Raw genomic sequence first — 16,605 nt, 5'->3', positions numbered from 1 at the left:
CTTATTAGAAAAAGGCCAGAAGATCAAAAGTGGAGGACAGCTTGCATCAAAGGATTGTGTTGTAGCTGGAGTTTGGTACCTCTCAAAAGCAAACACTGCCAAATCTGTTGAATCCCACTTTTTTCGATCATAGAAAGGATCATGTTTTTCTGGTTTTTGTCATATGGCTGCTGCAGAATTTTTACAACAAGGCATTCTTGAAAATGCTCTTTTAATAGTCTGTTAATTACCATTTTCATGCAGTGGCAGTCTGGCAATGCTGTAAACGATGCCCTGTGAATCTGGGATATTACATTTAAAAACAGTGGGAAGAGTATACATAATTTCAGAATTTTGCCATTTGGTGAGTGTTTTTTAGTTAAAGAAGAATGTTAGATAAGGAACAATCTCATGTTTGATCTTCTGGTGTTTAATACTGAGGCAGGTGCATAAACCATTCCTCTAATATTTTTTAAAGGTACTTCTACAAAACTCTTTAAAACAGATATATACTGGGCATATACTCCTCCCATACAATATTAACCTGTTCATATTTTCCTTAAATTGCCACTAACATGTATAGGTGACTTTTTGAGTGAAGGAGTTCTGTTTAAAGTATTGCTTTGCACTAAGAACAAAATACAGCTAGAAGGGCAGTTCTTAGAAAAAGGCATTTGGGAAATGGTGAATGACCCAGCTGGGTATGGGTATGTTCTGAAAGTGCACCTTTAATTTTATCAGCTAAATACAGTTTAAAATTCCAATTTATTTTGTTCTCAGCTGTTGTGGCTTTTATAAGTTCTGGCAAGAGCTTTAACCTAGAATTATAGTTGGCTACCAGATAACAGTGGTTGCTTTAGAAGTGGCCTGGCAATAACATGTTCTCTTGGTATTTTCTGCAGTTCAGTGGCTCAGGCCATGGAGCTCTGGGGCTGTTTCCAAAGCCAGGCTCTTCCAAAAACAGCATGTTGCTGTTGTGTGCTGGTTTGGCTCATAGTAGTGGAGCTGAAGTAGGGCCAAACCAAAGATGCAGCTTTCTCAGAGAGCACTTGCTCGACTCTGTCCTGTTCACCCTGCAAGGATCCTATGTGTTTTCACTTTAAAATGTATTTTACACCTTATCTGTAACAATTACATTGACTCTAGTAACTGTTTTGCTAGTAGCTATTTAGATTAAATATAAACTGTTTCACCAGCCCACATCTGTCTTCAAATAATGATGTTTAAAATGTTGAATGTTTTATTTGTCACACAGAAAGTAATGGCCTCATAAGCTGAGACAGAGATCTGTTTTAGTCATCTAGTCTGACCTGTGTGAGTCTGTCATAGGGTGCCCTGAGTTATTCTTGTTTGAATTAGAATATATCTTCCTAGAGACAGCTCTCCATTTTTTAAAATTTCCTATATAAATATTCCAACTTGGTATTTGAGCACTGATAAAATGGTTTCCTGCCTGTTCCCTTAGCACTGCCCTTGCTTGTTATCTGAAACTGCCAGAATTATTGATTGCCAAAGATCTTCCTTGAGATTGATGAGCCCTTCAGTATTTTACAGGGACAAATCTTTGATGCAATCAAGTCAGCCCATGTATCTATTCCTTGCAAACCTGTCAGCACTGAACTTTAGTGTCTGCCTGCCAGGGGTTCTTTCTGCAGCGTTATGACTGCAGTTTTCAGCACGCTCCTGAGCAGAGGCCACCAGGACTGGGCAAGTATTTCAGTGTGGGCTTGCCAGGGTTAAAGAGTTGTGTAGTCTCAGTGCTCCTTGGAGCGAGGCATTGCACTGCTCCTATCGAATGATTTCTCCTGGGACCATCCTTAACTGATAAGTAACCATGTTTTCCCCTTCTTTTGGAAAGACACTGTCAAAACTGCCTGCATCTTTTACTTCCAGAGGTGGTGGGTTTGGCCTGCCTGCTTCCCTGAGCAGTGCAGGCTGTGATTTATATTGGGGACCTGTCTGTTCTTGTACGCTGCTTTTTCAATCCCCGCACAGCTTTCAGCTTTGGTTAGCTGTGATTTTTACTTTCTTTAGACCACTGAGTAAAATGGTTTTAGTACCAACAATCAGTTCATGCAAGAGCCTCTAAGAAAAGAATTTGATGAGAATTTTCCTTTATAGTATTTTTCATCTCTTAGCAAGTTATAAACAGTTCCATAAATAGTGTTGACTTTTGAATCAATCTCACTTCTGGCCAAAATCTTACATTGTACGAGGTCAGGTGGCTAATGGGGGTCTAAGTATGATTTAGAGATGTAATATGCTCAGTTTTCTAAATAAAGGTTTGTCAAACTAGCATTTTTCATACAAGTCTACTTGATTGCAGGGGTTCAGTGTAATTATGAAGGACGATTATTGAGCAATAGAATTTATAATCCTCAAGGTCACTGTGTTTGCTTTTTTTGGATGCTGGCACACATGAGATTTCTCATTTCTGAAATATTTTCAATTATTCTGACTTACTGGAAATCAAACTAAAGCCTAGAGGGTTTCTTTGGTAGCACATTTTGAAGCTACAGATTCAAGTTTCTTTGAGGATTTTCTTATAAGGTTAAATTCATAAGCTGCAGCCACTGTAATTTTCTTTTCTTTTTTTTTTTTTTTTTAACAGATAAAGGAGTGTGCAGATGAACCAGTTGGTAAAGGGTTCTTGGTGTCATGTTTGGTGGATCACAGAGGCAACATCACTGAGTACCAGTGCCATCAGTACATCACTAAAATGACAGCCATTATCTTCAGTGATTATCGGTTGATCTGTGGCTTCATGGACGACTGCAAAGCTGACATCAATCTCCTGAAATGTGGCAGCATTCGACCTGGAGAAAAGGTATCTGGAGAACATGTAGATTGCCAACAGACTCATAAAAGTCATTCACTTCAGGGAACTGATGGGGAGGCTCTGCAGTAGTATTACTGTCTTACAACTGAGAAAACACATGGTGTATCTCATCTGTCTGAAAAGGGTGATGTCCTGATTGTTTGCAGTTCCTTTTTAATAAATGTGCATTCATTCCTCTGTGAGGAACTGCTATGCAGAGACTTTCATTTGTCTTTCCACACCCCACTACAGGTGGTCTGGCAGGTAGTTGACTCTTTGATGAGGCCTTCTAGAGCTTGACTCACTACGTTGAATCCAAACAATATATTTAAGCGGGCCTATTGCTTGGCTTATTTCACAGTCTGGTTGGGTCTGGCAGGAAAGTTATCAAGGTGATGATGCCTGTGCTATAGCCCTTTCTGCTTTCTCAGGCTGTAGTTGATAGACAGGATCAACAGCTTTTATCTGTTTGCTTCTCCTTTCCTCTGCCCCTACAAAATCACTTGAAGGGCACAGGATGTGTGGTATCACATTTTAGTAGTACACACCAGTACTGTCCTGGTTTTACTAAATCAGTGTTCTTTTGCCTGTGAGGCTTAAGCAGAGGTTGCTGCAAAGAACAGTTTATAGTGACTGGACGTGGAATTATTTTCAAGGGACTGTCTTTCCCTGTCTACTTCAGCATAACTAATGCAGCAAATGTGTAGTGCTGCAGGAATGAGTGACTTTTTCTATGATAAGTTTTTATGTTTAGGGATAAAGTTAAAATTAGCCTATCAACTTTTTACAGTACTTTTTTAATTATAGCTTTTATGCTTATAACAATTAGTCTTATAAATGAGCTATTAGTGAAGGGGTTTGTAATAAGATACACATTCTTTGGTTAGAAAAAAGAAGCTTTCCTAGTTGTTTGAGATATTCACAGTTATTAGCAGCTAGTGTGTTAAATTCAATTTCTAGTGTATTCCAGAAGACTTAGCTGAGCTACAGAAAGCACAAAAATAAGGACTCATTTCTGGAAACAAGAACAAAAGCAACAACAGAAGCGGCAGGAACTTGCATGCACTATAGGTTCAGACTGGTAACAACTGAGTAACTTGCTTTCTCCATAAAGCAAAGGCTCTTTTCTAATACTGGGCTGAAAGACCTCATGAAATGAGAATGAGAAATTGCTTTTAGCAATCAGTATAGAACCAAAAGTGTAACATGAATCCTGCGTGTCAGGTCTGCATATTACTGTGGCTTGACCAAATTTAAATAAATTAAAATACTTATGGTCGCACTGAAGGGGTACAGCAGAGGGGATTTTGTAAGCATAAGCCAAATCTCAGATGGTGGGAGTGAAGCCAGTGTGGGCAGGCCTGTGTGGCTAACTGTGCACAACCCACCACAGGTTCAGGTGGGTGAAGGGGGAGGATGGCCAGGGTGGCTGAGGCCACAAGGCACCAGAGAAGGGGAAACTTTGGCTCACCAAGTTTCTGTGGGCTAGCAAAGCGACCACTAACCAAACTTCTATGGGTTTTACTACAGCTCATGCATATTCCACTCTTTCTTCGTACCCAACCCAGAATATTGTGCCTTGGTTTGAAAAAGTGTTGCAGCCTGTCATATATCTTTTGTTGTGCTGTCATCCTTGGCACTTGGAGCAATTGAAGTACTCTATACTGCTATGGAAACAGCTATAAATGGCTATGCAAGCGTTTCTTTTGTTGGTGTTCTGTTCTATCCCTTTGCTGCTTCAGAGAAATCTAATTTGCTTCCATTAGATGCTGGTTAAGGTTTTATTTCCATGCTCTAGCTTCTGAGAGTTACCTGTAGAGAAACAGTCATTACCCTTTTGTATGACTGAAGATAACTGTGCATTTAATAAATAGGACCTGGACACTTGAGGAGGAGGATGGGAGGAAGAGATTCTCTCTCTTTTTTTGTGGAAATAAGAACAGTTAGGCCATGAACTCCGGCTAGGGGATTGCAGTATGATAGTGTCATCACAGTAACTGGGATAAACTGGCATTTTTAACTGTGAAAGGCGCTCAGGTTGATAATCTGGAATTACCTTGCCCCTTGAAGCTTCTCTGCTAGCTAAACATGTTCCTTTTCTATACTTCCTTTTTTTGTTTAAACTTGCTTGATACTTCCTAATTGAATTCTGTTCTTACTGAGTTTGTTGCTTCTCATGTGGTGGTTTCTGTGTTTTCTTTTCAGCCATTTCTAGTTGGGTTTCTGCTCTGTAAGAGCCATAAAGTTCAGTTTAGAAGTCTTGATCTGACCCTAGACTTCATTTTGCTATATGTATATAGCAGAAAGGCTGTAGATGTGTCATTTGAAGGCATTAAGTTTACTAACTTGCCTATGTTGGAGGGTGGGGATGGAATATGTCATCTTTTCTCGACTAGTGGAGAAACATTTAATAAGTAGTTTCAGTCACCTCTCCATGTGGCTGTTGCGTTTCGTAATGAATTTGGTCTCCTGGTATTTTAAAGTTGCTTTATCTTCATGCAATAGGGATCTAATTTGAAATTGAAAGGGGTAATTGCCGTGGAGCTTTTCTTCTACAGCTGCTGATTGAATTGAGCTACTTTCCCAGTCCTGGTCGTGTCCAGGATTGTATCAAACTCTGGTGGGCAGCGTGTAGCTGCCAAGGTGCTATTTAGCCCATGATGTCCAAGCTGTAGTTGATTATTTGCCATAATGAAAGCTGCATAAGTGTCAGTTGCACATCTCTTGTAGTAATTTATCAGATAACAATATTTTTCCTAAAGGAAGACACCTCAGGAGATCACTGTTTTCTTGTTTTTGTTTTGTTTTTTACCTCTAAGTGCTTTGAGTACAGTTGCTCTCTTTCCTTAGTTTGACAAAAGTACTGGACACAGAGGGAACTGAGTCTAAATGGGAAGAGATAACATTCAGCTCAATATTTGTTTACTCAGTGTAGTAGTGTAGCAGTGTACTATCATCTGAAGTACTGGGAATTAGCTAATCCAGGAGACATCCCAGCATCCCTGGTGTGTGGGTTAGCCAGGTGGAATGCTGAACTGGAGCTCCCAGTAGATCCTCCTGGATGGTTTTCCATAGCCTGGCTGCTCTGGCTCCAGTGGGTTGGCACAACTGTCCAGTGCAGGGTGCTGTGCTGATGAGACAGGTTATAATTTACTCTTCTGCCTGCTGCTTCTTTTTACTCTTCATTCTCTTTTGGTCATTTTTCTAGCTTCTATCTGCAAGGCTGCAGCTGGAACAGATGTGTGCTTGAGGCATGTCATCAGGTTTCAGACAGGATCAAATCCTTTCTGGGAAACTTCTGAAAAATGACAAAAAATCCCCAGCAGTTGCAAAGCCTAAACTATACTGGGGGGAAAGTGAAATCTCTAATGGAAAATGAATAGTAAATGCAATGTTTTTAAAATTCTGTTTTGGCCTAAAGCTGGATGCCTGGAGTTTGAATTTTAGTCATAGGAATGAAAATCTCCCAGTGTTGTGCTGAAGGGGATTTGCTTGGGCACATACATTTAGAACTAAGTTTCATTCCTCTGTGGCTCAAAGTGCTGTGGGACTAGTGGAAAGCTGCTTGTATCTTTTGTGGATCGAGGGATATGGTTTCTTAAAGCTATGAAGAGTTTCAGGGCTCTCCAGTCTAGGTAATTATCTAGTATGTTTTACAGATACTTGCAAATTTCAGTTAAAAGCCTACATTTAAAACTTGATAGTGGTGGTGAAGCTATGTTCCAGAAACCACATGTGGTTTTTAGATTTGATCTCTTGTATTTCAGTGTATTGCTCCAGAAAAATGAGGCCTGGACTTTGTCATCGGGCAGCAGGTTTTGCAGGAGTCCTGACTTCTGGAGTGTACTTAGAGGTTTTCAACTCTGCAGTGGAGGTTTTCTGAGAATGGGTGCTGGACAGAGGAAAATAGTTTTTAGGATTCATTCCACAGCAGAGCTGCAGCAGGTGTTTCACCCTTGTCCACACCAGGCAGCTGGAGCAGGGCTGGGAGAGCTCATGCTGTGGGATGATGACCCTTGACTTTGGTGCCTCTGAAGCTGAGCTGACCACCCAGGACTGTTGGCACATGGAATGCAGGTGGGAACAGGCATCTCTTGAGGTGGAGAGCTGGGTAGTGATACAGGTACCACCAAGGTGTGTCGAAGTTGTCCTGCCATCCTTGGGACAAGCCTTGATTGCCAGCTGCTTTAGGGTGGTTGAGTGCAGCTGTACACACATTTGTTTTCCCTTCCAGTCTGCAATAAGAGATTGTACAATATTAAATACAGTAGGTGTTACCCTATAATTAAAGCTTGAAGTGATATTTCTCTAAACCGTGTTTGTAGAGTCCCATGCTCTGTTTGGCAGTAGTGTGGGTGTCTTCCTGCACTTTTGAGGAAATGAGAGTCAGGCTGTCCTTAAAATTGCTTAACCAGTCAGCACTAGCACTCCAGGTACCTGATCTGCCTGAAAATGAACCCCAGATTAGGCCAGTAAATCTTCCAAAGAGTCATGTGGGCACAGGAACCTTAAGGGCACTGCAAGGAGGTGTGTAAATGCTTGATGGTTGGAGGAAAGGGCGTGTTTCAGGGGCCAGATGGGTTTGTTTGTGTGTGTTTCTATTGAGTCTGACATAATTGAAAATTAATCTAACACAGGGCAGCAGAGTAGCCAGCACTTCAGAATGATCTGCCCAAATGTGAAAGCTCTGTTAGCAAAGGAATGCAATAGATGAGCCATATCTTGTTGTGTCCCTGAAGTGTAACAGCAAACATACAGCATCCAGCATATGGAAACCTCCTTTCCAGATTTCCTATTAAAAATAGGTTTACTTACATAAATAATATGACTCTGACCAGGAGTCTAAACCCACAGTGCAATAAACCAGGAAACTTCTGATTTTCCTAGCAGGAAAAGCTTGCCTTCTGCCCTTCTTGCTAGCTTGCAAGGGAAAGCTGCAGGTAAGTGAAAGTAACCTTGGTCTGCCTTGCCTCCCAGCTGCAACTTCACTTAGGCAGGAGCAAAAATGTGCCACAGGAGCTTAAAATGGTTGTTTTCAATCATTCACACTTGACAGCTTCTCAGCTGTAGTTACTGCCTGTGACTGACCATCAGAGTTTGCAGAACAGTGTTTGTGTTTGATGTGGTTATGGATAAATGGCAATTTTAAGTGATGTGGCAAACTTACTTCTGAGTACTATTCCTCAGAATCCAGATTTGAGGATCAGTCCTAAAGAGACTGTTGATAATTATATTTCTTCGAAGATACCTAGTCAGCATATGGAATTCTTGGCCAATTCTTGGCCAGTTCTCACTCAAAGAAAGGAATAAACCAAAATAAGGAATTTTGGGAGGTGTGGGTTTTAGGTTTTCTGGTTTTATTTTTGTTTTGGTTTTGGGTTGGTTTTGTTTGTTTGTTTGTTTGTTTTTTTTTTTTTTTTTTTTTTTTTTTTTTTTTTTTTTTTTTGTTTTTTTTTTGTGGGGAAAACTGCTTTTAGCCTTTTTTAACTGATGATATTTCTGGGTTGTGTTTACAAGTTAACAAGTAATTAACCAAATCTGCTTGTGCTCAAAGTGTAGCAGAACTAAGACAAGAATCAAAGGCTGCCTGTGTAAGGAGACACGTCAGAACAAAAAAATTGGGGAGAGTTGTGTGGCTTTCTGTAGTCATGGACATGTTTTCTGGAGACTGCTCTCTAACTCCTGCTCCTATAGCAGCAGTGGATGATCTGCTTGACAGAGCAAGCTGAAGGGATGGCTCCTAAATGGTGACTGCAAATGCCAGGCTGGGTGATTCAGCTGAATATGAGCATGCATGCCTTGTTGCATATTCAGACAGTGTAAGTTTAGTGGCAATATCCTCTCACAGCAGAGCAGCATAAATTAAGGTGGCCTTCACATGAAAAACTTGCAGAAGCCTTGAGAAATTTGTACCTGTAGAATCCTCTAGAGGAACCAGACCTTCTGCAGAGGTATGGAGGGGGCACTGTTCTCTTTCTAAACACATAATGAGGATATAGGAAGCTAAATGGAGCTTTGCTGAGCTTTGCCTTGCCTCTTCCAGGCTTTTGAACAAAGCACAGGCTCTCTGTGTTTACTGGCAGTTGCTGCTCACAGTCCAAGCTTGTCTCCAGGCCTGCAGGGCAGTGGATGTGGTGCACAGCACTGGGCCAGAACTGCTTTGTCAGAGACCCCTGTCTACTCTTGAATACTTGGCGGTTTTGTATTCTCTTAGTGGATGAATTGGGAAGCCCAGATTGGTCAAAGCTCCTTTGTGGCCTTTTTTACATAACAAATTTTCACCACCCCAACTGAAGGCTTGTCTCAGTGTGGCAGAACTATGATTTTTCTCTCCCCAAGCATTTTCTTAATGTGATGCTGTTCCTTGCTGTTGCCATGGTGCCAAGAAAGCTGTGTCAGATTAAAGATAATTTGGCTGTTTTGGTAAACTCCTCTGAGCAGTGTGACTAAGTAGTGATAATCTCATTAAGTCACATTAAAACAAGTCCAGAGCATTGGAGGGGGAATTTCATGGTGACCATCAGTGGGATGGTGATGTATAAAGTGTGGTTAGTACAGGTTTTAATTGTTGCCTCCTCTGAATTTAAATGGGTTTTAGACTGAATATTGGGAAGTCTGTATGTAGACAGTTTGTTGCTTAATTAATGTGGTACTTGGCCAGAATCACAGCTCACTTGATTATGTAAAAGCTTGGTTACAGATGTCTTGTTCTCCCATAGGATGCTCACTCACAGGGAGAGGTGGTGGCATGCCTGGAAAAAGGCCTGGTAAAAGAGGCAGAGGAGACTGATCCTCGAATCCAGGTTTCTGATCAGTGTAAGAAAGCAATTCTTCGTGTAGCTGAGCTCTCTTCTGATGACTTCCACCTGGACCGGCATCTCTACTTTGCGTGCCGCGATGACAGAGAGCGATTCTGTGAAAATGTGAGTGCTTTCCTCTTCCTTTCTCTCTACAGTAATCCATTTAAAAAGCCCAAAACCTCTCTGGAAAAAGCAGTGAAGGGAACTGTAGACTTGAGCCTGCGTGATACTGTGTAATACTGAAAATAGACACCCTGTAACTGTCATTGTGCAGTTATTCCAGCATTAAATTCACTCGCCCAACAAACATGCATTATTTCCAATGGGTTGATGAACTGAATTGGCATAAATGGTTGAAGGGACATGACAGCTGGTGTGACAGGGAGTGGGGGAGGAAAGGTAGAGGTGAGTGACCACTCCTTTCTACAGCTGTGAGCTGTTGCACAAAGTAAGCCTGGTCTGACTGTACTTGCAGCACTTTTTATGCCTAGCATGAGCTGCATTGTTCAGTCTCAGTTAGCTTGTATTAGCTGAGAGTTGTTACACTGAAAGGGTGATGAACATGACAAGATTTTTTTTATGCAATAAAATTTAAAGGATTTTTATTGCATAGAAGCTAGTGCTGTCATTTGAAATATTAACTTGAATATATTATTAGTTTAAAAAAAATTCTCCTCAGGTGTAGTTTAGCCTGCTTGTCAAATGTTACAAGTATTATCTTTAAGGGTAACTGTTACTGTTCTGTTTCACAGACTCAGGCTGGGGAAGGCCGAGTATACAAGTGCCTCTTTAATCACAAGTTTGAAGAATCAATGAGTGAAAAGGTAAGTATCCTGGTGAGACAAATCCTTTCTGAAGAAATCATCAGATCACTCCTCAGTCCAGGCTGCATTATTCTTTTCCAGTGTTAAGGAAAATGTCACCTTCCTAGCCAGATAATCAGCTAGTTTAACAAATGCTTTTACTTTGATATTTTTGTGTTTCAAGTTTCAGTCTTTCAAGTAAAGGATTTAAATAAATCAAAGCTTTTGGGTAGGTAATTTGGAGAGGCAATACATGGAGCTCAAGTGGTAGCACTGTGATTGACTGTTTAAAGTAGCAGTCACAGCATGCTGGGGTAAGCCTTGGATAAATGGTGTTCTAATTGTACAGATGAAAAACAAAAAGAAGCTGTGTTTCTTTCACTTGTGTTTTTAAGGCTGTTTTCAGGCATCACATTCTGTGTGGGAAGGATGCATGGTTCAGTGACTGAACAGAAGTTTTCCTTCTGGTTTTCTTGAAGATGTGGTTTTCAACAACAGCAAAAAAAAAAGTTGTTCTAGAAAGCTAGTTCTGAAAAGGTTGTATTGGTATAGGTGCTTTGTTAAGGCAGCAATACCTTCAGTGATTTTGGAAGCAGCATCATAGTGTTTGTGATTATATGGAATTGTAATCTGTTGGGAAGGATGTGAAGATGAATATCTGTAAAGATCTTCTCAAAGAAGGTCTGCTGAAGGAGCCTGACTCAGAGTGCTGAAGGGATCAGACTAATTTCTTTTTTATTAATTGCATTAGCTGTCTGACAGCTTGGTTCCAATTAACAAATTCAAATCTGAACAAGTGATCTCTGAGGGCTTTAAACAAAGCTCCATTTTGTAGAGCTGTTACTGAAAAGAACTGCTGCTGTTGCTTAACCTCGGTTTAGTTACACAGGGACACTGGTAGTTTTTGAAGGGTGTTTTCCATGATCAGCTGAATGAGGTATGAATGTAAGATGCAGAGAGGTTACACCAAGCTGCAGCAGATGACTTCGTGGGGAGAGAGGGGTGGATGCTCTGAGGATGCAGTTTGCAGAGCAGAAGGAGCACTAAATGTAATTCTCACTCTTGTAGCTGCCAAGGTTGGGCCATCTGCAAAGTCACTGGTTTTGTAGAAGCTGTTACCCAGCCAAGAGTCCCTCCTTGCCGAAGGCTGCTGCATACACATGTAGCCAGCAATAGCTGCGCGTGGGTGGCTTGCTTTGTGTCATCCAAAACTGGCTCCTGGGCTGTATCCAGCCTTTCCCTGCTTCAGGTGATGAGGTATCTGCAAGCCTGTATCTCCCTGTGTCCAGAGCTATAAAATTGTCCTGTCCCAGGGTCTGGGGCTGCACAGGAGCATAAAAGACAGAGTGGGAATATCTTGGAGTAGGGCTTTCCAGGTCCTCAAGTAGGTGTGGGAAGAAGGGAGCGAAGTCAAAAACCTGATGTAAGAAAGTGGGGAGCAGGTTCTGGGACTTTGCTGTTCCTTGAGCCAAGATTGCTCCCTCTTTCCCCAACTCTACACTGTCTTCCTTCCTTTCAAGTGGGCTGGGAATGGACAAATTTGCTTGAGCTATTCTGAGTTATCTGCTGCCCTCAGATTTCATTTTCACATAATTTAAACCAAAATCTGTGAAGTGTAGCAGTGTTTTTACAGGTCCTTTTTTGGTTGAAATTTAGAGTGTTGTTCTTGCAGCTGCTGGGCTCAGGTTTGGCCATAGTGCATCCTTGTGAACCTCATCAGTTGTAGAAAATGGCTGGAAATTCCCACGGTTAGGCTGTTTTATCTGCTATCATCTGCTCAGCGCCTTGCGGAACAAATCCAAGAAACGCATTATTTTGTAAATGCAACTGGAAAAGTTAATTTCTTGAGGGCATGGGGTGAGCATGTACCACAGCTGGGATAAATGTCAGCAACTGCTCCTAGTTACCACGAATGAGTCACGCTCTTCACAAAAAGCTGGATGAATGTGCAGTTCTAAGAACTGCTCTACAGAGAGCTGCTCCCTTTGAAACCCCTGATCTGTTGACCTCGGTGTGCATTGTTAACCGTGTGGTTTCTGTAAGACAAATGAAATTTAGCTGCAGTCCAGCTTAAATGCATGAATTTAAAAGCAACGGTTGTTTTCTGAGATGCAACTTGAAAACTTGACAGCAGCAGGTCCAGCTCTCTGCCACCAGCACACAGAAGCTCATTCCACCACCCCAATGTGTCTCCTGCAGTGTCGTGATGCTCTGACAACCCGCCAGAAGCTCATTGCCCAGGACTACAAAGTCAGTTACTCGCTGGCCAAGTCCTGTAAAAGCGACCTGAAGAAATACCGCTGCAACGTGGAGAACCTGCCCCGCTCGCGGGAAGCCCGGCTCTCCTATCTGCTCATGTGCTTGGAGTCTGCTGTGCACAGAGGTGAGTGGAATTCAAGACTTGCTGGGACCTTGATTTTAAATTCAAGGACTTTCAGCTTCAATGTGTGTTTACAGTCCCCTTCTCTTTCCAAACTTTGTTTCCAAGGCAAATTTCCTCATCATGGTGCTTTCATTGCTGTTGTTTTGATGATCAGAATAGCTGAGTAAACCCCTCTGCCACTGACTCCTTTTGTGCAGACAAGAAGTTTAAAATGCAAAATAGCAAATCCCACTTGGACTGCTGATGTGTAGTTGCAAATCCTTCTATTCACTGTGAATTGAAGCAGCTCTTTTCCTCCATTGTGTAGCAAGCATTAAATATGCTACAAGGTTAAAACACAGAATAGAGAACCTGTTTATCCTCACTCAGGGAAAACCAGGGATACTAAGTCCTCTGCCTGTTGTAAATAATTTCTTTTCTTGCAGTTCAGGAGCTTGAGTAAATGCCTTAATTTCTCTGACTCTGGTTTTTCCCTATATAGAAAGAAGGTAAGTGTGAGAATATTAATTTTGGTCATTTAAGTTAATGTAAGCTGGAGGTGTCCTAACATCAGCTGCTGTCTCTAAAGGCATTAGAAGGCTCTGTGCAGCATACCATGCTAAAGGTTCTCTGTGAAATTGCCATAATGTGAAACAATGTGTTACATCCTCTAGATCTGCACTGGAGAACTGCTTGTTTTCCCTCCTGGTGTGCAGCTGGGTGGTTTCAGAGTGAACAGCAGGGGTGCAATGCTGCAATGCCTCTGGCATGGGATGGAAAGGCTGCCATAATCCCATAAGCAGTCTGCATCTGTGAGTTTGAATAACTCATTGCTTCTGATTGATGTGGAAATGATGTGCCCTGTTTGTAGAAAAGTTGTGGTTTGGGGTATTGTTTTATTTTTTTCACTTCTCCCTGCAGTAGGGCAGGTGGTTTCCTGAATTGCGTGCAGAAAACTGCTGTTCAGCTATTCAATTTCATGGTGGAACAGGTTCTACAGTGTCTCATGCATGAGGCATAGCCCAGGAGGAACACTTAATTATTCCACACAGCACCATGTACATGTGTTACATCGCCTGGCAGCCCCTGTTGGGGTGTCCTCTGTTCTGTAGGATGTTGTGCACATGTAAATAGGATGAGATGGGGACTGCAGGAAAGCTTATAGCAGATCTAAGCATCTACTACAGCAAGATTTCTGTGCAGCTGCAGTGGTTTGTTGGACACTCCATATACACTCTCATTTAAGTCTGAGTTTTGTCTTCCTGAGCATTTATGTGCTATTGCCCTAGAGAACCTTTTCATTGGAGAAAACGTTTAACCTGCTGTCCAAACAAATTACTCTCCTGGTTACATACCAAGCTGGTGAACCTATCAAAGGTGACTTCTGTGGAAAAAGGAGCCCTTGAGCATGTGGGGAAAAGCTGACTTGTGCTACAGAACTGCAGATACATGAGTGCTTTCAGCTGTTCTTCAGAAGCAAGTCCTGTAATGTGAAGTCCAAAATCAGATTCTCCTAATCTTTCAGGCATTCTTTTTTTAAAAACCTGTGTTAAATCCATAAACTAGCTGTATTTTACAGGGTTGTTGAAATGACAGGAGCTACCACAACCACTGGTTTATTTTCCAGCACGAATGCTCCAGCACATTTCTTAGTCTCGTGTTGTTCGCAGTGTGGACGTTGTCCCCGCTCTTCTAACAGGCTGGTAGCACAGGTCAAGAAGGGCTCTCCTAAGCATTGAAACTAAATCACTTTCTCTTGGCTCAGGTCGACAAGTGAGCAGTGAGTGCCAGGGTGAGATGCTGGATTACCGGCGCATGCTGATGGAAGACTTCTCGCTGAGCCCAGAGATCATCCTGAGCTGCCGCGGGGAGATCGAGCACCACTGCTCCGGCCTGCACCGCAAGGGCCGCACGCTGCACTGCCTGATGAAGGTCGTCCGGGGCGAGAAGGGCAACGTCGGCCTCAACTGTCAGCAGGCAGTAAGGAGCTTTTCGGTCGCCTCGCTTAGTTTGCTCAGTTCATCACCATGATATTTTTATGGAAATCCTTGGCTAGGATTTTTCTCCTGTTCTAGCTGAGAAGCCTCAGAAAAGAAATGTAAATAAGAACTATTGGATGGGTATGGAATGTGGTCTGGAGGTTGATTACCAACAGATGCATCTTTCATTGGTCCATGTGGATTGTTTCTACTTGATGCCCAATCATGGGCCAGCTGTGTGGACTCTCTTAGAGTCATGGGTTTTTGTTATTCTTTCCATTCCTTTCTAGCTTTCTGATGGATCCTTTCTCCCTATTATTTTTAGTATAGTTTTAGTATAGCATTTTAATATAATATCATAATATAATCAGCCTTCTGAAACATGGAGTCAAGATTCTCATCTCTTCCCTTGTCCTGGGACCCTCGAACACAACCACACTCAGTTGGTAAAAGCACTGATTTCTTTCAACGTTTTGCCTTGTGATGGAGGTTCTGCTGAAGTCAGCCTGGCTCTGCTGGGTGCCAATGAATGCTGGAAGCAGTTGTGTAATTGCCATGCTGTGAACTTGGTGTGTAGCAAGGGTAAGGATGGTGTTTTTCCCCTCAAAAAGTACATTTTGGATTGTTGTGCTCTGGACTTTTTATTGGATCTTCTGTAGTTTTTCTCTACCTTGAAGTAATGGAATTCTCTACTGAGTGCAAGGTGTAGGGAAACTCACCTTTTATAATACTAAAACATTCCATGTACTTCTCTTTTCTCCCTCTCCTTCCCTTTTGCCCCTATGCCCTGTCCTTGGAAATGCACAAAACCTTTCAAAGCACCTTCCCACTCAGTTTTACTTTTGCTATTTCATTCAGCTTTAATGATGGAAATGGAAATTTGGGGACAGGGAGGTGCAGCAGATTGCTGCGTGTTGATGTACTTGCAGCCAGTGAAGGAAATGCCATTTTCCTCCAAACTACCTCTGTAAAATAGGATATTTCTTTTTGCCTTTTTTAACTCAATTTTGGCCCAAATACATCCTGCTTATCATTTCTTTAAATTGAAAACAAGTCAATTTTTATTCAAACTCATTAGTGCTTTTTTTAATATGAAATTACATTTTTGTACTTAATACTTGATTTTAATGGCCCATGAGCCCGAAAAAGTGATATCAGTGATAAAAAGGGCAAGGAAGTCTTAGTGCTGATGTAGGAATTTGGGGAGATGTGTGCTCTTGGCTTCTTTTAATAAACAGAGCCACTGTTCTGTACATTTTTGTTTTAAATGTAGCTTAAAACTTGAGCTTCAAATGATGCAAATTTGTATGTATTATCAAAGATAAATTAATAGCTGTTAAATTTTTGTAAGTCATAGGCTGCTTTTGTGATGAAGCTTATTTCTGCATAAATACCAGGTGTACTGGTGCAGCAGCTGTACAGTTTGAGTCATTCCTGCAGGGATCTGTAGTGCATGACTTAGGCTTTGCAGCCTTTGTGTGAAAAGTGGATTTTTTTTTCTGTTTAAATATGAATTTGAAACTGCTGCTTCAGAATTTCATTATTTGGAAATATTCATAAGATCAGTTAATATTGGGAATAACTTTTAGATCATGACATGCATGTTCAGAACAAGTCATAAGTCAAAACAGGAGGACCCCAAAAGTGATATGGGATTTCAAACTTTGAGAGAAAAATCTTCAGAAATTTAGGGCAAGTTTGGAGGTTTTTTAGTTCTCTTACACTTAAGCTACTGCTTTATTTTTTTTTTACATTAAGTTGATGCAATAGTAAATAGGATTGTCCATGAGTCCCCTTCAAGTTAAATGTGTTTTTTTTCTCTGGGCAAAGGACAGGAAAAAGCAAATTAAGTGTTGATTTTATA

The 16,605-nt window shown here is 41.5% G+C and overlaps 1 protein-coding gene across 1 annotated transcript in view; it reads left to right on the top strand.

The window, feature by feature from the left end:
- GLG1 (golgi glycoprotein 1) overlaps window positions 1-16,605 on the top strand; it is an 83,523-nt gene that overhangs the window by 42,100 nt on the left and 24,818 nt on the right. Inside the window, exons 4-8 of the mRNA XM_041458593.1 lie at window positions 2,591-2,806; window positions 9,517-9,720; window positions 10,350-10,421; window positions 12,600-12,783; window positions 14,528-14,742. Of these exons, the coding sequence (XP_041314527.1) occupies window positions 2,591-2,806; window positions 9,517-9,720; window positions 10,350-10,421; window positions 12,600-12,783; window positions 14,528-14,742 (891 nt within the window). The remainder of the gene's footprint in view (window positions 1-2,590; window positions 2,807-9,516; window positions 9,721-10,349; window positions 10,422-12,599; window positions 12,784-14,527; window positions 14,743-16,605) is intronic.

Source organism: Pyrgilauda ruficollis, unplaced genomic scaffold (genome assembly GCF_017590135.1).
Source record: "Pyrgilauda ruficollis isolate IOZ18807 unplaced genomic scaffold, ASM1759013v1 scaffold13, whole genome shotgun sequence".
Classification (NCBI taxonomy): domain Eukaryota; kingdom Metazoa; phylum Chordata; class Aves; order Passeriformes; family Passeridae; genus Pyrgilauda; species Pyrgilauda ruficollis.
The sequence above is the reverse complement of the archived record's forward strand: the minus strand, read 5'-3'. Positions and strand labels throughout refer to the sequence as shown.